Below are 18,296 nucleotides of genomic sequence, written 5' to 3'. Positions count from 1 at the left end.
CCTTCTTCTAATCTAACCCCCTCCCTGCCCCACATCACTTGTGCATATATTTACATATTTATTATTCTATTAATTTTATTAATGAAGTGCATATATATCTATAACTTTACTTATATTAATGCTATTGATGCCGGTCTACTTGATTTGTTTTGTTGTCTGTCTTCCCCCTTCTAGGCTGTGAGCCCGTTGTTGGGTAGGAATTGTCTATTTGTTGCCGAATTGTACTTTCCAAGTGCTCAGTACAGTGCTCTGCACACAGTAAGCGCTCAGTAAATACGATTGAATGAATGAACGCAAGTTTGAAAACAGTGGGGAAGAAGTCACTGGAGAGAGACAGGTGAAGTTGGTGGTCAGGGAGGGAAGAAAGGTGGGGGCAAGAGCTTTGATAAGGTGTGAAGGGATGGGGTCGGAAGGTGCAGGTGGAAGGGGATGGATTTGGAGAAAAGGGAGATTTCCTCTTGAGTTACTCCCAGGAAAGGTGGGAGACTTGACGGGGAAGCAGGACGGTGAGCCTGAAGAGGAGCAAGGGAGATTTTAGGTAGATCATTCCTGATTGTATCAATTTAAGACGGCACAACTTCTCTGTGTCTGTTTCTTTATCTGTAAAATAGGGTTTAAATTCTACTTCCTTCTCCCTGGAGTGTCAGCCCCATGAGGGACAAAGACTGTGTCCTACTTGATAACCTTATATCTACCCAGATGCCCCCAATGCTTATAACAGCGCTTGGCACATAGTAAATGCTTAACAAATACCATTTTAAAAAGCACTTACAATGAATGTATCAAGCACTGTTCTAAGCGCTAGAGTAGATAGAAGATAATCAGGTCAGATAAAGTCCCTGTCCCACATGGGGCTTAGAGTCCAAATAGGAGGGAGAACTGGCTATGAATCCCCCATTTCATAGCTGAGGAAACTGAGGCACAGAGAAGTTAAGTGACTTGTCCAAGGTCACATAGCAGACCAGTGGCAGAGCCGGGATTAGAAGCCCAGGTCTGGGGCTCAGAGAACCTGGACTCTTTCCATTAGGTCATGCTGCTTCCACTCTGCTTGGGGAATGGGTCAATCAAATGGGTCAAACACTCCCTGCCCCATATGTACAGTGCTCTGCACATAGTATGTGTTCAATAAATGCCAATGATCAAGCAATTGTGTTCAAAGAACAGGTCCAACAACTCTGTTGTATTGTCCCAAGTAGTACAATGCCCAAAGCAGTGCAATGTCCTGCAAACATTAAGAGTTTAGTAAATACCACTGAAGGTGACTGTTAGAGAAACAGAAACAGGTACAAAGAGACAAGTCTGGGCAGAGAGATAGGGAAGACAGAATGTCCTCTGTGGATCTGGGATTCCCAGGAAACCGATTTGTGGTTTCCCATTTATTTGTTTCCTGTCTGAGACAGAAGGATGTCAGAGACTGTAGGGAAGGAGGGAGGAAGGCTTGGAACAAAGCAAAGACACAGTCTAAATACTGCCACAAACTACGTGGCTCCATCCACTGGATCCAGCCACCCTTCCCTTCCCCAGCTGCAGACTGCCCCACCAGAAGACACTGCCTCCAACTGGATGGGCTCCCTGAAACCACCCCATCCCTCCTCCAAGCACCATTGGAGATCACTCTTCCTCCTTCCTTCTCCTAAATCCTCGCTCAGCAGTGGGCCTTTTGGGAAGTCCTGCCTGCCACAATAATAGTAATTAAGGGACTTGTTAAGTGCTTACTATGTGCTAAACGCTGTTCTAACCTCTGGGGTAGATGCAAGTTAATCACGGTTGAACACAGTCCCTGTTCTATATGGGGCTCACACTCTTAGTCCCCATTTTGCAGATGAGGTAATTGAAGGCCAGAAAGTGACTTGCCCAAGATCACACAGCAAACATGTGGTGGAGGCAGAATTAGCACACAGGCCCTTTTGACTTCCAGACCCACGCTCTTTCCACTTGGCCATTCTGCTTCTCTAATTATTTCCCCATAGCACTTACATACACTGTGTTGTTTTCACTTATTTGCAATTTATTTTAACCTTTGTCTTCCCCTCTCTATGCTCCTTGTGTGCAGGGATTGTGTCTACCAACTTTAGCCTATTGTCCTCTCCCAATTGTTTAGTCCAGTGCTCCAAACATTCCATACATAGTAAGTATTTTACAGGTACCATTGATTTATGAACTGATTGACCTGAGGGTGAGGGTGTTGATGAAGTGTGAAAGGGGCACATGGGGTGAGGGTGAGCAGGGAGACTCTGGTAGAGGTGGGGCAGGAGGCTGGATAGGTCTGAGTTATAAATAATAATAATAGTGTTTGTTAAGCAAGAGAAGCAGAGTGGCTTAGTAGGAAAAGCACGGGCTTGGGAGTCAGAGGACGTGGGTTCTAATCCCAGCTCTGCCACTTGTCTGCTGTGCGACCTTGGGCAAGCCATTTAAATTCTCTATGCCTCAATTCCCTCATCTGTAAAATGGGGATTAAGACTGTGAGCCCGATGAGGGACAATCTGATTACCTTGTATCTACCCTAGTGCTTAGAACAGTGCTTGGCACATAGTAAGCGCTTAACAAATATAATAATGATAATAATAATTATGATTATTATTAAGCGCTTACAGTGTACCAGGCACTGTACTAAGGGCTGCGATGGATACAAGCAAATCGGGTTGGACACAGTCCCTGTCCCGCAGAGGGCTCACAGTCTTAATCCCTATTTTACAGATGAGGTAATCTTAATCTCTATTTTACAGATGAGGTAGCTGAGGTACAGAGAAGTGGAGGAACCAGGATTAGAACCCATGACCTTTTGACTCTCAGGCCCATGCCCTATCCAATTCACCATGCTGCTTCTCTTCTCTTTGTTCCCAGGGAGACCAGAGAGGCCACAGGAGAGCTCGGGCTTGGACATGCTGAGAATGTCCCTTCAGTCACAGGGGGAGAGTGGACATGTCACAAACAGGAAAGCAATGTGGTTTACTGAAAAGAGCCCAGGCTTGGAAGTCAGAGGTCCTAAATTCTAATCTTATCTCTGTCGTTTCACTGCTGTTCGATCTTGAAGAGTTCAGAGCTTAGAACAGTGCTCAGCGCTTAGAACAGTGTTTGGCACATAGTAAGCGCTTAACAAATACCATAATTGTTATTATTAAGTTACTTCACCGCTCTGTGCCTCATCTGAAAAATGGGGATTAATTCCTCCTCCCTCCAATATAGACTGTGAGCCCCTTGTGGGAAGAGACTGTCCAACCTGATTATCCTGTATCTAACCCAACTTAATAACAATGTTGGCAGAGCACTGTTCTAAGCGCTGGGGTAGGTACAGGGTAATTAGGTTGTCCCACATGAGGCTCACAGTTAATCCCCATTTTACAGATGAGGAAACTGAGGCACAGAGAAGTGAAGTGACTTGCCCACAGTCACACAGCTGACAAGTGGCAGAGCTGGGATTCAAACCCATGACCTCCGACTCCCAAGCCCGGGCTTTTTCCACTGAGCCACACTGCTTCTCTAACTTAACTTAGTAGAGGGCCTGGCACAAAGTAGGTGATTAACAAGTATTTAAAAAAAAAGAACACTGAAGGGAGACGGGAGTGAAAGTGGGGCGGGTGGACAGGACATTGAGGGGAGGGGATGCCAGCTCAATTCTGCCCCCCAGTCTGAGGACACAGGCCTCAGCCTCAGGCCCAGGTAAGCCCTGCCAGCCCATCATGGCCCAGCTGGCACCAGAGCAGGGATTGTCCTGTTTGCTCTCAACCTTCTCTCCCCGCTTGGCCTCCACCCCCCCTTCGCTCAACCTAATGCCTTCCTCCTCGCCCTCCCACAATGCCTCCTGTTCACCGCTGAGGCCCTGCCTTTATAAGGTCCGACGGTGCGCCCTGAGCCCCAGCCACTGCATCTCCTAGATCCATCAGATTGTCTGCCCACCCCACCACTGCCACCATGAAGGTCTTCCCTGTCCTTGTCCTGGCCGGACTTCTGTGTGTCCTTGCCTCGGCCCGTGAGTCCGGGGGCTGGTCGCCGTCCTGTCCATCCATGCGGGAAGAGCGGCCAGGAGGCCTGGGCGGGGAGGGCAGAGAGGGACCGGGTGGGGTGGCCTCGGCCCTGGCTCTTTCCCCGCTAATTCTCTTTTCTCTCTTGTTACCCAAAAGAAAACGACACGACCACGACGGCCACCACCACTACAGGTCGGGTTGGGATCTGGGCCTGCAGCTCCGCTCTGCCAGGGTCAGGGCCAGGGGATGGAGATGGGGTCAGGGGCGGGGAGGCGAGGAGAGGCCCGGCCCAGGACTGGGGAGGCCGGTCGGGGTTCGGGCCCCTCTCAGTGGGAGGACCCACGGATGAGTTGGATATGCGGGATACTGGGGAGAGAGGGAGGAGGGTCTGGGATCCGCAGGAACCGTGTCCAGTGGGAGACCAGCTCCCTCGAGTGACCTGATACCGCTGGGAAGACCGAGCCCGGATGGGGCGGGAGACAGGCTGGGCCGGGTTGGGGAAAGGCAGTTGCCTATCAGAGTCCTCAATGGCCACTTGTCTGCTGTGTGACCATGGGCAAGCCACTTAACTTCTCTGTGCCTCAGTTACCTCATCTGTAAAATGGGGATTAAGGCTGGGAGCCCCACGTGGGACAAACTGATTACCTTGTATCTACCCCAGGGCACAGAACAGTGCTTGGCACACAGAGCTTAAGAAATACCATTATTTATTATTATTATTATTAAGACAGGGTGCTCCCCACCACCAGAGAGGGGCTTCCTGTTTGAAGGTCCTCAGTTCTCTTTTCTCCACTGACTCTTTCCCCCCGTACTTTAGTTGCCGCCACTACCACCACCGGAGCCTCCGCCACTACCACCGGTACGGGCCCGACCGCTTCAGGGGCTCCCGAGGACACTATGGGCCAGTCGGCCGGACTGGACTAGTGGGGGAATGGAGGAGGCGGGGATCTGGAGACAGGAGTTGGTGGGGTGGAAGCTTCGGGACCCTCGGGTTCACGGTTCCGGAGCTACGAGGACCAAGGAGGCGGGGGCGGGAAGGGGTGCTGGGAGCTGCGGGGAAGCGGGTTGGAGTGGAGGCCGGTGGGGAGTGGGAAGTCCGATCTCTCTCCCGTCCCACCCGGTCTCATTCTGCGCTCTCTCTGTCCTGCAGGAGGCTCCTCCACCACGAAAGACAAAGATGGTAGGTGATTGGTCCCTCTCTGGGGGTGCAGGGCTCCTCCGGCTTGACCCGGGAGTTCGGGTCGGGAAGGCTCGCTCTCTCCTCCTGGTTCCCCAGTTCCCAGCGGAACCGGATCCGCCTGTTCTCCCTGCAGCCCGGCTCCTCCTGGGAGAAAGACTCAGAGAGGGCGCGGGGAGAGGGTCCCTGTGAAGGCAGACGGACAGACGGACAGATGGACAGAGGCTCGGGTCCCAGACCTCTCCCCTCTGTCCCCCGAGAAAGGCCCCAGGCGGTCTGGGGTCTCCATTCGGGCCTCGTCCCTTGGCCAGCCCCTCCTCTCCCACCCCCACCACCTCAGTGACTTTCTGGTCCCCTGGTTGTGGCAAGGGGATGATCGAGTTGGTGTTTCCATTGACCTAAGAGTCATCAGTCCCAAAAACCCTTCACTCGGGGTCACTGGGTCACCTGGGCCTTAGGGTTGCAAGAAGGTTGGAGACCTCCGGCGTGGGCTGGGTGGAGGGGGAAGGAGGCTGAGAACGGATTGGGGTCGGAGTGATGCGCCGTGCTTTCTCTTTCAGGTCTGCTATTTGCTCTCTTCAAGTTTTTATTACGTGGCTAAAGAGCAGCGATGCAGCATGGAGACGGCCCGGCCCGGAGCTCCCTAACCCTCCCCATCACCCACCCTCCGCTAGTCAATGAATAAAGTAGTAACAGCATAACCCGGTCGGTCTGCGCCTAGTCTGTCCGTTCGTTCCCTTCCCCCGATCCCCCGCTCGCACCGGCTCCGGTGAATCTGGAGATTGGAGGAGGGAGTAGTGAACGGATACAGATTTGGGATCTGGGGTTGCGGCTCCTGGATTAGTCCCGCCCTATCCCCGCCCTCTACCAGAGAGGTCACGGATCTCAGGGGAGGCGGGCAGGAGGAGTAAAAGGCAGCGGAAAGGACCAGAGAGGTCCAGCGTTGCCCCGAGGACACACAGTAAAGGCGGGGCCCGGGACAGGTGTTGACGGGGCTCGCAGAGGGAACACGCTCTAAGTGAGAGGACGAGGAGAAGGCGGAGGAGCTGGGGTCCAGGCTGGGGGATCGGCAGGAAGTCTGGCGGGGGAAAGGGGGAAAAAGGGTTTCCTAATCCATTTTACAGATTTAAATCTCCCTGATTTCGGGGAACCCGTCACCCACCCCACCCCCGGCATTCAATCAGTCAATCAAGCACCCGTCCCTCGCCGCCCCCTCCCCCTCCCCCCAAATCCGGGTACCTTCCCTCAGCTCTCTCTGACTCATTTTCCCTGCGTTTTCCTCTTTTCTGTCCCGGAATGTCTACTGGTCCCCTAACCCCCGCAGGGTACTCCGGAAAGACGCATGGTCATACCCACCTCCTCATACACTTGTTTATTGGCGACCAAGTGTCAGAAAATGGCACAGTGTCAGGGGGCCCATCTCCCCTCTCAAGTCCACACTTCACTCAGTCGCCTAAAGTTTTGTTCGGAACATGTAACCTCACTCAAAATATTTCAGTGATCAGACTTTCCTCTCTGCATCAAGCAGAGACTCCTGATTGTTGGCTTTAAGGCAGCCATTCAGTACCCTTCCACTTATCCTTGTTCTTCTCCCAGTACACCCCAGCTCACATTCTATACAACTTGCTCGTTGCGCCTCGTTCATGTCCTTCCTGCAGCCAATATTTGCCTAGTGCCCTCCGTTCTTCCTGGAAGCCCCCTACATTTCACATTCGACAGACCACAGCTCTCCCTATCTTCGTAACCCACCTTAAACCCCACCCCTTTTAGAAGGCCTTGCTTGATTAAGCCCTACTTTTCCAAGAGGTGGTCTCTTCCTCAGCAGCCCATAACATCTATGTTTCAGCACCTCCCCAGTTACACTAGTGATTGACATAGATTTATTTATATTTATTTATCTACTTCTTCTATGGATCTGCTAGGGCCATAACTCCAGTACAAACAACTCAAGTGTCAGCTCCAAGCAGCTCCTCCCATTAATTCCTCAAAGTCTTTGGGTCACCCCGGACGCCTTCTCCTGCCCTCCCCCCCCACTACTTCATCAATCCGTCATTTGATGGTACTTATTGAGCACTTATTCTATGAGGAGCACCCTACTAAGCGCTTGGGAGAGTACAATACAACAGAATTTGGTATAAAATGTTGTCCACAACCAGTTTACCGTCTAGAGGAAGACTGTCAGAAGCCGAGGTTATATAATGTTTCCAAGAGAAGGAGGTGGTCAAAAGTGTCGAAGGAGCTGAGAGGTCAAGGAGGATTAGGATGGAGTAGAAGCCGTTGGATTTGGCAAGGAGATCATTTGGGACGTTTGTGAGGGCAGTTTCTGTGGAGTGAAGGGGTCAGAACCCAGATTGGGAGGGGGGAGGTCAAGCAGTGAGAAACAATGTAGCTCAGGGGATAGAGCCCGGGTCTGGGAGTCAGAAGGAACTGGGTTCCAATCCTGGCTCCACTACATATCTGTTGTGTGACCTCGGGCAAGTCACTTCACTTCTCTTTGCCTCCATTATCCCCTCTGTAAAATGGGGATTTAGATTGGTAGCCTTAGGTGGGACATGGACTGTGTCCAACCTGATTACCTTGTATCTACCCAAGTGTTTAGAACAGTGCCTGGCACAGAGTAAGTGCTTAAAAAATATCACATTATTGTCAAGAGAGAATTGGAGGATAGGAATTTGGGGAAGCGGGTGAAAACTCACTCAAAGAGTTTGGAGAGGAGGTAGGAGGTAGGTGACATGAACTGCAGGGAGCTGGGGAGTCAAGGGAAGCAGTTTTTTTTTTTAGGATAGGGGAGAGATAAGCACATTTGAAAACACGGGGGAAGCAGCCATTGGAGAGAGAACAGGTGAAGATGGTGGACAGAGAGAGAAGAAGGGTGGGGGCAACTGCTTTGATAAGGTGAGAAGGAATGAGGTTAGATTCGCAGGTGGAGGGAGTGGATTTCCTCTTCAGATACTCCTAGGAAAGAAGGTAGAGATGAAGAAAGGGCAGGAGGAAGGAGGGACTAAAGAGGAGCAAGGATGATTTTAGGGAGACCACACCTGATTGTTTCAATTCTAAGAAGTCACTGAACTGAGTTTCAATTTCCTCATCTGTAAAATGGAGATTAAATCCTACTCCCTTCTCCCTGGAGGGAGAGCCCCCTGAGAGAGGCAGCATGGAGTAGTAGATAGAGCAGGAGCACTATCCACTAAGCGCTAAGGAGAGTACAATATAATAATAAACAGACACATTCCCTGCCCACGACGAACTGTCTAGAGGGGGAGATAATAATTGTGGCATTCCTTAAGTGCTTACTACATGCCAGGCAATGTACTAAGCGTTGAGTTGAATAGACTCAAATCAGGTTGAATACGGTCCCTGTCCCACGTGGGGCTCACAGTCTAAATTCCCATTTTGCAGTTGAGGTAACTGAAGCGCAGAGAAGTTTAGTGATTTGCCCAAGTTCACACTGCAGGCAAGGGGCAGAGGTGGGATTAGAAGTCTAGGCCTTGGGGTCAGGGGACCTTGCTTCTTTCCACTAGGTCTTGCTGTTTCCGAGCTGCTTGGGGGATTGGGCAACCCTCCCTCCCACCTCCCCCATATGTAAAGTGCCCTGCATATACCAAATGCTCAATAAATGAGAAGCAGCATGAGACGCAGCATGGCCTAGTGGAAAGAGCACGGGCCTTGGCGTCAGAAGTCATGGGTTCTAATCCCGACTCCGCCATTTGTCTGCTGTGTGACCTTAGGCAGGTCACTTCACTTCTCTGGGCCTCAGATCCTTCATCTGTAAAATGGGGTTTAAGACTGGGAGCCCTAGGCAGGCAGTCCAACCCAATTATCTTGTATCTACTCCAGGACTCAGAACAGTGCCTGGCACACAGTAAGTGCTTAACAGACAACATTACTATTAGTATGGTGCAATAAATACCATTGATTAATGGATTGTGGGAGAAAACATGACTACCAACTCTTATATTGTACTCTCCCAAGCGCTTAGTATTTAGTGGTCTGCACACACAGTTATATTGTACTTTCCCAAGTACTTAGTACTTAGTGGTCTGCACACAGCAAGTGCTTAATAAACACAATCGATTGATTGAGGACACACGTGCAGGACAAGGCTTTAAGTGAATGAACCGAGCAGTAGAATGAAATGTGGAATGGAGAGGGAGGTCAAGTGGCTGAAAGGTAGAGTGGCTTAGTGGATAGAACATGGGCCTGGAAGCCAGGTTCTAGTCTTGCCTCTGCCAGATGTCTGCTGTGTGACTTTGGGCAAGTCACTTAACTTCTCTGAGCCTCAGTTACCTCATCTCTAAAAGGGGAACTAAGACTGTGAGCCCTATATGGGACAGGGACTGTATCCTACCTGATTAACTTGTATCTAACCCAGCAGTTAGAACAGTGTTTGGTACAAAGTAAGTGCTTAACAAGTGATATAATAATAATCCTTTATTATTAGTAGTAGTAGTAATATGGCAGGCAGGACTTTCCTAAAGGTCCACTGCTGAGTGGGGACTTAGGAAAGGAGAAAGAGTGTTCTCCAAGGGAGCTGGATCACCAGAGTGGAGGCAGGGGGAGGGATGGGATGGTTCTAGGGACCCCATCCAGGTGGAAGCAATGTCTTCTGACAAGGCAGTCTGGAGCTGGGGAAAGCCAGGGTGGTTGGATCCAATCGTCAGAGCCACGTAGCCAGTGGCAGTATTTAAGTTGTGTCTCTGCTTCGTTCCAGGTCTTCCTCCCTCCTCCCTTACAGTGTCTGACGTCTTGTTTGACTCTGACAAGGAACAAATAAATGGAAAAGCACAAATCTGTTTCCTGGTAATCCCAGACCCAGAGCGGGGTCTCTCTGTCCCTATCTTTCTGCCCAGCCCTTTCTCTTTCTATCTGTTTCTGTTTCTCCAACGATCATCATCAGTGGTTTTTACTGAGCGCTTACTGTTTCCAGAGTACTGGACTAAGTTCTTGGGAGAGTACAATACAACAGAGTTGGTAGTCATGTTTTCTCCCACAATCCATTAATCAATGGTATTTATTGCACCATACTAATAGTAATGTTGTCTGTTAAGCACTTACTGTGTGCCAGGCACTGTTCTGAATGCTGGAGTAGATACAAGATAATTGGATTGGACTGTCCACCTAGGGCTCACAGTCTTAAACCCCATTTTACAGATGAAGGAACTGGGGCCCAGAGAAGTGAAGTGACCTGTGTCTCACCATTTCCTCTCTGCCCCCTCTGACTGAACGAGATAGACCTGAAGGGACCCGGAATGTTGGTTCTGGTTGCAGTCCAGGCATGAGACGGCAACCACCGGTAGTGTGGGGCTTGGCAGGAGGGAAGACGGCAGGAAGCAGCCTGGGAGCCAGGCCAGAGGGAACAGATACACCTGTTCTCCCTCCCCCTTAGACTGTGAGTCCCATGTGGAACAGGCACTCTGACAGATTTAATGATCTTAGCACATTAAGATCCACCCCCAGTGCTTAGCACAATGCTTGACACATAATGCAAGCTTAACAAATGCCAGGAGTATTTTAGTGGTATTTCTTAAGCGCTTACTATATGCCAAACACAGTTCTAAGCGCTGGTGTAGGAATAAGTTGATTAGGTTGGACAGAGTCCCTATCCCGCATGGATCTCACTGTCTAAGTAGGAGGAAAAATGAACATAGAAGCAGCGTGGCTCAATGGAAAGAGCACGGGCTTTGGAGTCAGAGGTCATGAGTTTGAATCCCGGCTCTGCCACTTGTCAGCTGTGTGACTGTGGGCAAGTCACTTCACTTCTCTGTGCCTCAGTTACCTCATCTGTAAAATGGAGATTAAGACTGTGAGCCCCACGTGGGACAACCTGATTCCCCTGTGTCTACCCCAGCGCTTAGAACAGTGCTCTGCACATAGTAAGCGCTTAACAAATACCAACATCATCATCAACATTTAAATCCCATTTTACAGCTGAGGGAATTGAGGCACAGAGAAGTTAAGTGACTTGCCCCAGGTCACAGAGCAAACAATCAGCAGAGCCAGGAATAGAACTGAGGTCCTCTGACTCCCAGGTCCATGCTCTTTCCACTAGGCCATGCTGCTTCTCTATTTCCCCATAGCACTTAGTTACACTGTGTTGTTTTCCCTATGAGTAATTTATATTCATCTCTGTCTTCACCCTTCTTTGCTCCTTGTGAGAAGGGATCATGTCTACCAACTCCCGTGTATTGTCCTCTCCCAAGTGATTAGTTTAGTGCTCCATACGCAGTGAGCATTTAACAAGGACCATTGATTTATTGATTGACTGTTCCAGGGGTGGGAGTGCCGATGAAATGCAAAAGGGGATGGGGGGGTAGGCAGGGAGACCCCTGATAGATGTGGGGTAGGAGGCTGTGGGGTCTGAGTTAATAACAATAATGGTATTGGTTAAACACTTACTACCTTCCAGACACTGTACTAAACATTAGCTTGTGGATACAAGCAAATTGGGTTTGGACCCAGTCCCGCCCCCCTTCCCTCATCCCGCCCCCCTTCCCTCAACCTAATGCCTTCCTCCTCACCCTCCCATGATGCCTCCTGTCCACTGCTGAGGTGCTGCCTTTATAAGGTGCCTCGGCATGCCCTTGGCCCCAGCAGTTGAGCATCTCTGATCAGGCTGTCTGCCCACCCTGCCACCGCCACCATGAAGGTCTTCCCAATCCTTGTCGTGGCTGGACTCCTGTGTGCCCTCGCCTCAGCCCGTGAGTGTGGGGGCTGACCACCATCCCATCTATCTGTGCAGGGAGAGACATAGGGTGGCCTGAGGAGGGTGATGAGGGGCCAGGTGAGGCAGCAGTGGTCCCAGCTCTTTCCTGGCTAATTTTCTTTTCTCTGTGGCTCCCCACAAGAAAACACCACGACGACTACAGCCGCCACCACCACGACAGGTAGGACCTGTCCACTTCGCTAGAGTCGGGGCTGAAGGAGGGGCCATGGAGGGGAGGCGAGGAGAGGCCAGGGCCTGGGCCGGGGAGGCTGGTCGGGGTTCGGACTACTCACATTGGGAGGAACCGAGGATGAGTCGTGCAAGCAGGATATTGGGGAGAGAGGGAAGAGGGTCTGGGCTGGTCCAACCCGGCCCACAGCGGGTGGGTGTTAAATGAAAAGAGAAGGGGTTTTCAGTTCTCTTTCTTCCGTTGACTCTTCCTCCCCGGACTTTAGGAGCCCCCACTACCACCACCACCGGAGCCTCCACCACTACCACCGGTACGGGCCCGGCCGCTTCGGGGCCTCCCGAGGGCACGATCAACCAGTCGACCGGACCGGGCCAGTGGGGGAATGGAGGAGGCAGGGATCTGGAGAGAGGGGGATGCGGCCTTGACCTCGTTGAAAGAGAAAGCTTCGGGACCCTCGGGATCACGGTTCCGGAGCTACGAGGACCAAGGAGGCGGGGGCGGGAAGGGGTGGTGGGAGCTGCGGGGAAGCGGGTTGGAGTGGAGGCCGGTGGGGAGTCTGATCTCTCTCCCATCCCACCCAATCTCATTCTGCGCTTTCTCTGTCCTGCAGGAGGCTCCTCCACCACGAAGGACAAAGATAGTAGGTGATCGGTCCATCCCTGGGGGCGCAGGGCTCCTCCGGCTTGACCCGGGAGTTCGGGTCGGGAAGGCTCGCTCTCTCCTCCCGGTTCCCCAGTTCCCAGAGGAACCGGATCCGCCTGTTCTCCCTGCAGCCCGGCTCCTCCTGGGAGAAAGACTCAGAGAGGGCGCGGGGAGAGGGTCCCTGTGAAGGCAGACGGACAGACGGACAGATGGACAGAGGCTCGGGTCCCAGACCTCTCCCCTCTGTCCCCCGAGAAAGGCCCCAGGCGGTCTGGGGTCTCCATTCGGGCCTCGTCCCTTGGCCAGCCCCTCCTCTCCCACCCCCACCACCTCAGTGACTTTCTGGTCCCCTGGTTGTGGCAAGGGGATGATCGAGTTGGTGTTTCCATTGACCTAAGAGTCATCAGTCCCAAAAACCCTTCACTCGGGGTCACTGGGTCACCTGGGCCTTAGGGTTGCAAGAAGGTTGGAGACCTCCGGCGTGGGCTGGGTGGAGGGGGAAGGAGGCTGAGAACGGATTGGGGTCGGAGTGATGCGCCGTGCTTTCTCTTTCAGGTCTGCTATTTGCTCTCTTCAAGTTTTTATTACGTGGCTAAAGAGCAGCGATGCAGCATGGAGACGGCCCGGCCCGGAGCTCCCTAACCCTCCCCATCACCCACCCTCCGCTAGTCAATGAATAAAGTAGTAACAGCATAACCCGGTCGGTCTGCGCGTAGTCTGTCCGTTCGTTCCCTTCCCCCGGCCCCCCGCTCCCAGCGGCTCCGGTGGATGTGGAGGTTGGAGGAGGGGGCATTGAACGGATACAGATTTGGGGTCTGGGGTTGCGGTTCCTGGATTCGTTAAGCCCCACCCCCGTCCTCTGCCATAGAAGTCATGGATCTCGGGGGAGGCGGGCAGGGGGAGTAAGAGGCAGCGGAAATGACCAGATATGTCTCGTGTCGTCCGGAGGATACACAAGGCTGAAGCCAGGGTCCAGGTGAGCGGCCTTACTGTGGAGCGATTCCTCAGCTCTCCCAGACAGCAGAGAGTGGCTCTGCCCGGAGCAGGTGTGGACAGGGGTCTCAGAGGGGGAAGACGTGGAGAGGGGAGAGCAGCTGGGGTCTGGGCTGCGGGACTACAGCACTTATGTCCATATCCGTAATTTTATTTGTATTAAGGTCTGTCTCTCCCTCTAGACTGTTAACTCCTTGTGGGCAGGAAACTTGTTTAGCAACTCTGATGTACCGTACTGGTCCAAGCGCTCTATTCAGTACTCTGCACAGAAAAAGCGCTCAATAAATATGATTGATTGGGAGCAGCAGGAAGCCTGGCGGGAGGAAGGGGGAGAAAGGATCCGGACAGTCAGCCGTTTGGCAGAGGACTCTCTTCCCCTCTCCCCAGGCACTCGCCGTTTATTAACACATATGTGCCCTCGAGTGATTTGGGGTGGTGAGTTGACCTGCCGGGCCTCATGACCCACTGTCAACTCTTTCTGGCTCGTTATCCCAGGGTGGCTTAGTGGAAAGAGCCCGGGTTTAGGAGTCAGAGGTCGTGGGTTCTAATCCCGTCCCTGCCACTTGTGAGGTGTGTAACTTTGAGCAAGTCACTTAACTTCTCTGTGCTTCAGTCACCTCATCTGTAAAATGGGGATTAAGACTGTGAGCCCCACGTGGGACAACCTGTTTACCTTGTATCTCCCCCAGCGCTTAGATCAGTGCACACGGTAAGCGCTTAACAAATACCATCATTATTATTATTGTTATCTCCCAGTCTCTGCCCCCCGGGGTGGGGGAGGGGTCTGTTGCGGGTCCCCGAACTCCTGCAGGGGGGCGTCGTAACGAGGCACAGTCACGACCGCTCTATCGCTCGCTCCTTTATTGGTGACCAAGTGTCGGATATAGCGCAATGACGATATGGAAGCTCTGACCGGGTGTACGGGTCATGACTTCCTGCCCCGCTCGGGGCCGGGGGTGGGGGTGGGGTGCATGTGTGTGTGTGTTTGTTGTGTGCGTGAATCAGTGCTTATTACAGTAAATAATAGCGTCGTTCTGGTCCGCAGCAGCGCGTTTAGAAAACTGTGGATTAAAGTCCAAACGGCACGGGCTTGCCCTGTAGAGTTGGGCCGTCTATTTACAAAGATTTATCCTCTAGCTCCCCTCGCTAAGCTGCTTCCGCGACATAGCGGGGCAAGGGTCCCCCTCCCTCTCTCCCGGACCTTTCCTTCCCAGGAACCCGCGAGTCCCGTCCCCCAGCTCTCTCGTACACCCGCGGAGAGCAAATTGCTACTGGGGATTGACCTCAGTGTCCGGCGCGTACTGGGCCCTCTCAAGAGATGTTGGGGGCGGGAAAGGGACATCACCATTGGAGGAAGGGGCGAGGGGGCGACATCTCTAGGAGTGAAAGCGTGTGGGGTCCCCTCCAGGTCCGCCCCCCTGGCCCCCGGGGAGCCCAGGAGGCGAGAGTTGTGCTCCTCAAGAGTCCTACTTGCGCGCTTTGCTTGGAGGGTCTCAAAGCACATTACAGACATTAGTCGGATGGGGGCGGGTCCACCTCTCTGGGAGATGGGGGGGGGGGCGGAGCGGGCAGAGGGGAGGAGAGGGCGATGTTTGGGGAAGGGGATCCTTCTTGGCTGACGAACCCCCTAAGGTGACTTCTCCTTATCTGCCCGACCATCCGACTGTCAGGAAGGTCATGACTACAAAAACTTTTACCACTTCAGTTGTTCTTTCCTTTAGGCTCCCAAGAGCAGGCCGGGCCCGGGGCGTCTGAGGAAGGGGGGCGTTGGTGGGTGGGCGATCAGAGATCCGGGTCCAGGTTCTCCTTGGGCAGAGCGACGCTTCCCCTCCTTCTCCACCCCCACAACAGGGAACCTCCCCCTCCTCCGACCCCCGTCTTCTGCTTGTGGTCCCAGGCGCTCTGCTTATCCCGCCCCCTAACCCCCCCCCCCCATCTCCTCGACCACCCGCTTCCCCTACTCCAGTCCCCTTCCAGCCGCCTCGAGGCCGGGAGAGACCAGGACCCTGGACTTGAACCAGCCAGCTGGGATCCGGGTTGGGGGGTGGGGCGACCCCCCGTTACGTATTGCTTAGAAACAGCAGGTGCAGAGGACGGTGGGCGGGAAAGGGGCTGATCGCAGAAGGAAGGGCCTAATTCTCACCCCATCCCGCCGATTCCCCGCCGGACGCCCCCTCCCACTCCCGGCCCTGGACGGATTTGGGGAGATAGGAGGGGCGGGAAGTGAGAGGCAGGGGTCTGGTCACAATGACTTTAGGAGACCCAAAATCGTAAATGTCTCAGACTCCTAGAGAATTGAGTCAGCCCTGAATTAGGGAGGGGTTCATCCTGGGAACCTTCGATTAAATTCTGCGGGCCAACGCCCTCCCTGTCCCCCACCCCTGATCTCTGACATTTGGTTTTGGGTTGGGGGGAGCAGCTCTGTGACTTCGGGGTTCCCTCCTTCCGACCCATGGGGGTCCGATCCATGTGAGTGGTTCTGAGTTCGATGATGTCAAATATTTCCGACAAAACTGGGGACCTGGGAGGAGCGACCAAGGAGTGAGAAAGGTAGAGGCTTCCGGGATTCATTCCCTCACATACCCACCCCAATTTTCCAACGAGGGAATCATCTCCCACTTTCTCTGCTCTCCATTTGTCTTGCCTTTTCTTGGGGTCCACTCTGACCCAGAAATCTTTTTCGGATGCTCCTGTCTTTCCCTGGTCACCACTGTTTTTTTGGGTAGGGGGAAATATGGCAGGAGGGTTTGATTCTCCTCCAGAAGTGGCTTCTCTCTTTCCCCAAACCCGATCTACTGTAGTCTTTTCTGCTGTCTAACCTCCATCCCTCCTGCTGTAGTCCTCTTTCTCCATTCCACCAAGTCCGCAGCCTCGGAGACCAGTCCGAATCTCCTCTCCTCCCACCTTCTCCCCTCTCCCTTCCTCGCCTCCCCCTCCCCTCTCACCTGGGGTCGGTCCTCCGGGGCCCGGGGGGGCTCGGGGCTAGTTCAGGTTGCCATTCTGGTTATGCCCATCGTCGGGGGCTGCGGCCTCATCATCGCAGAGAGACAGTTCATCGATGGAGGCCTGGTTGGTGATGCCTGTTAGGGATGGGGAGGCGGCAGGGGTCAAGGGGGCAGTCGTTTCTTCGGGGGTTCACCGCCCCGCCCTCCCTGATTGGGCCCTCTCACCTCTGAGCGTGACTCCCAGGCCAGTTTACTCCTGGCTATCCTCACCGCCCCCTCCCCTCCTGTCCACCTGTCGGTCAGGAATGGTCCACTCCTCACCTCCACCACCTGTGCAGCCCCCGTCTCCCGTAAGGCAGAAATATATCCGCCGAATGGACAGACTCTTCAAGCCACGTGGGCATCCTTCTGACCCCCTCCTCTCCCCGCACCTCAGGCCGGGGCTCCCCCCTTCAGGGTCCGGGTCTATTGTCAGTTTTGTCCTCTAACCGGGGCCCAAAGGTTGGCTCAGAGTAGCGCCCCCGGAGCTCCAAACAAATTGAGGTGCTGAGCTCCCCCCCCACCCACGGGGCCGGAGGGGACCGAGGGGACGCGAAGATTCGAAGACAGGACCGGAGCCTCACCACTGGCCGCCCGTTCCTTCCACTTCTGCTTATTCTCTTGGACGTAACGGCTCCAGGTGCTGCGGAAGCTGACGATGTCCGCGTTCACGTCCGTCTCGCCCTCTCCACGTTCGTCTAGGGACGGCTGGCGCCACTGGGGGCTGCGGGCGGGACCCCCGGACGGTGGGACCCCCGGACGGTGGACCCCCTCCCCTCCTATCCCCTCCACTGCACGCTGGGCCGGGCTTCTCCTTGGCCAGAGGAAGTTTCCACTGGACCAAGACCTGGGGACGGAGCCAGGTCAGGAAACTAGATGCGAGTGAGACTGGAGAGGGACGGTGAGCAGATGGACAGGTTAGGATAGCCGGGGTGAGGAAGGGGTCGGGGATGGGGGGAGGGTCTGCCTGCGTAGACTAGAGACGGGTCGGAGGTGGTCGGGGAAATCTAGGTGGTGTGGAGTGACTCCTCGGACCTGGTCTGCGTCTTAGGCTTGGTGCTTTCATCCACAAGCGGCTGGACGCTCTTGTCGGCCACGTCGGTCAGCACGGAGAAAGTGGGCTCCACAATGAAGTCAATGAAGCCTGGGGGGTGGGTTATGTCGGGAGCGAGGCGTGTGGGTATGTCCTTGTCCACCTCCCGCCCCTTCCCGCCTCGCCCCCGGCCCTGTCCACTCCCCCTTTCGCCCTTCCGGACCCTCACCGATCTGGGACTGGGCCACGAGGGTGGACGTTCGGTCACACAGTGGCGAGAACGGAAGACCCAACTCTGCCTCCTTATCTCCCTGACAGAGACGGAGAAATGAGGGGTTAGAATTAGGCAGGGACTGGGGGCCGGGAAGGAGGTAAGGGAGGGGAGGAACTGGGCACTCGAGGGAAAGGGCAGAGGCCCAGGCACAGGGGGAGAGGGCATGTGTCCAGTCAACACTCTGGAACCAATCCTGATGCTACAGCAGGAGGGGCGCAGGTTAGACAGCAGGGAGCAGTTCCCAAACGTTGGCAACAGGAGGACAAGGCTGGGGAGCAAGGGAAGTTAGGCAGTGCCGCTCCTTTCTAGGGGTCTCTGAGGAGAGGGAAGAGGTA

General features: G+C 53.9%; 1 protein-coding gene and 1 long non-coding RNA gene across 3 annotated transcripts in view; one reads left to right on the top strand and one right to left on the bottom strand.

The window, feature by feature from the left end:
• Positions 1 to 9,558: 9,558 nt before the first annotated feature.
• PDE1B (phosphodiesterase 1B) overlaps positions 9,559 to 18,296 on the bottom strand; it is a 35,329-nt gene continuing 26,591 nt past the window's right edge. Inside the window, exons 12-16 of one of the 2 annotated variants that reach the window (XM_029074002.2) lie at positions 17,917 to 17,998; positions 17,690 to 17,798; positions 17,239 to 17,378; positions 16,616 to 16,750; positions 9,559 to 9,898 (exon numbers count right to left, since the gene is read on the bottom strand). In XM_029074002.2, the coding sequence (XP_028929835.1) occupies positions 16,653 to 16,750; positions 17,239 to 17,378; positions 17,690 to 17,798; positions 17,917 to 17,998 (429 nt within the window). In that variant the 3' untranslated portion in view covers positions 9,559 to 9,898; positions 16,616 to 16,652. Of the gene's footprint in view, positions 9,899 to 14,514; positions 16,192 to 16,615; positions 16,751 to 17,238; positions 17,379 to 17,689; positions 17,799 to 17,916; positions 17,999 to 18,296 lie in introns of those variants that run through there. The other variant, XM_029074001.2, reaches the window with a different exon arrangement.
• On the top strand, positions 11,739 to 13,361 carry LOC114814736. The gene is made up of 5 exons (XR_003762493.1): positions 11,739 to 11,840; positions 11,988 to 12,026; positions 12,301 to 12,345; positions 12,646 to 12,675; positions 13,233 to 13,361. It is a non-coding gene; the product is annotated as an uncharacterized LOC114814736 (long non-coding RNA).

Source organism: Ornithorhynchus anatinus, chromosome 10, assembly GCF_004115215.2.
Source record: "Ornithorhynchus anatinus isolate Pmale09 chromosome 10, mOrnAna1.pri.v4, whole genome shotgun sequence".
Classification (NCBI taxonomy): Eukaryota; Metazoa; Chordata; class Mammalia; order Monotremata; family Ornithorhynchidae; genus Ornithorhynchus; species Ornithorhynchus anatinus.
This window is presented reverse-complemented; position numbering and strand designations above follow the sequence as displayed.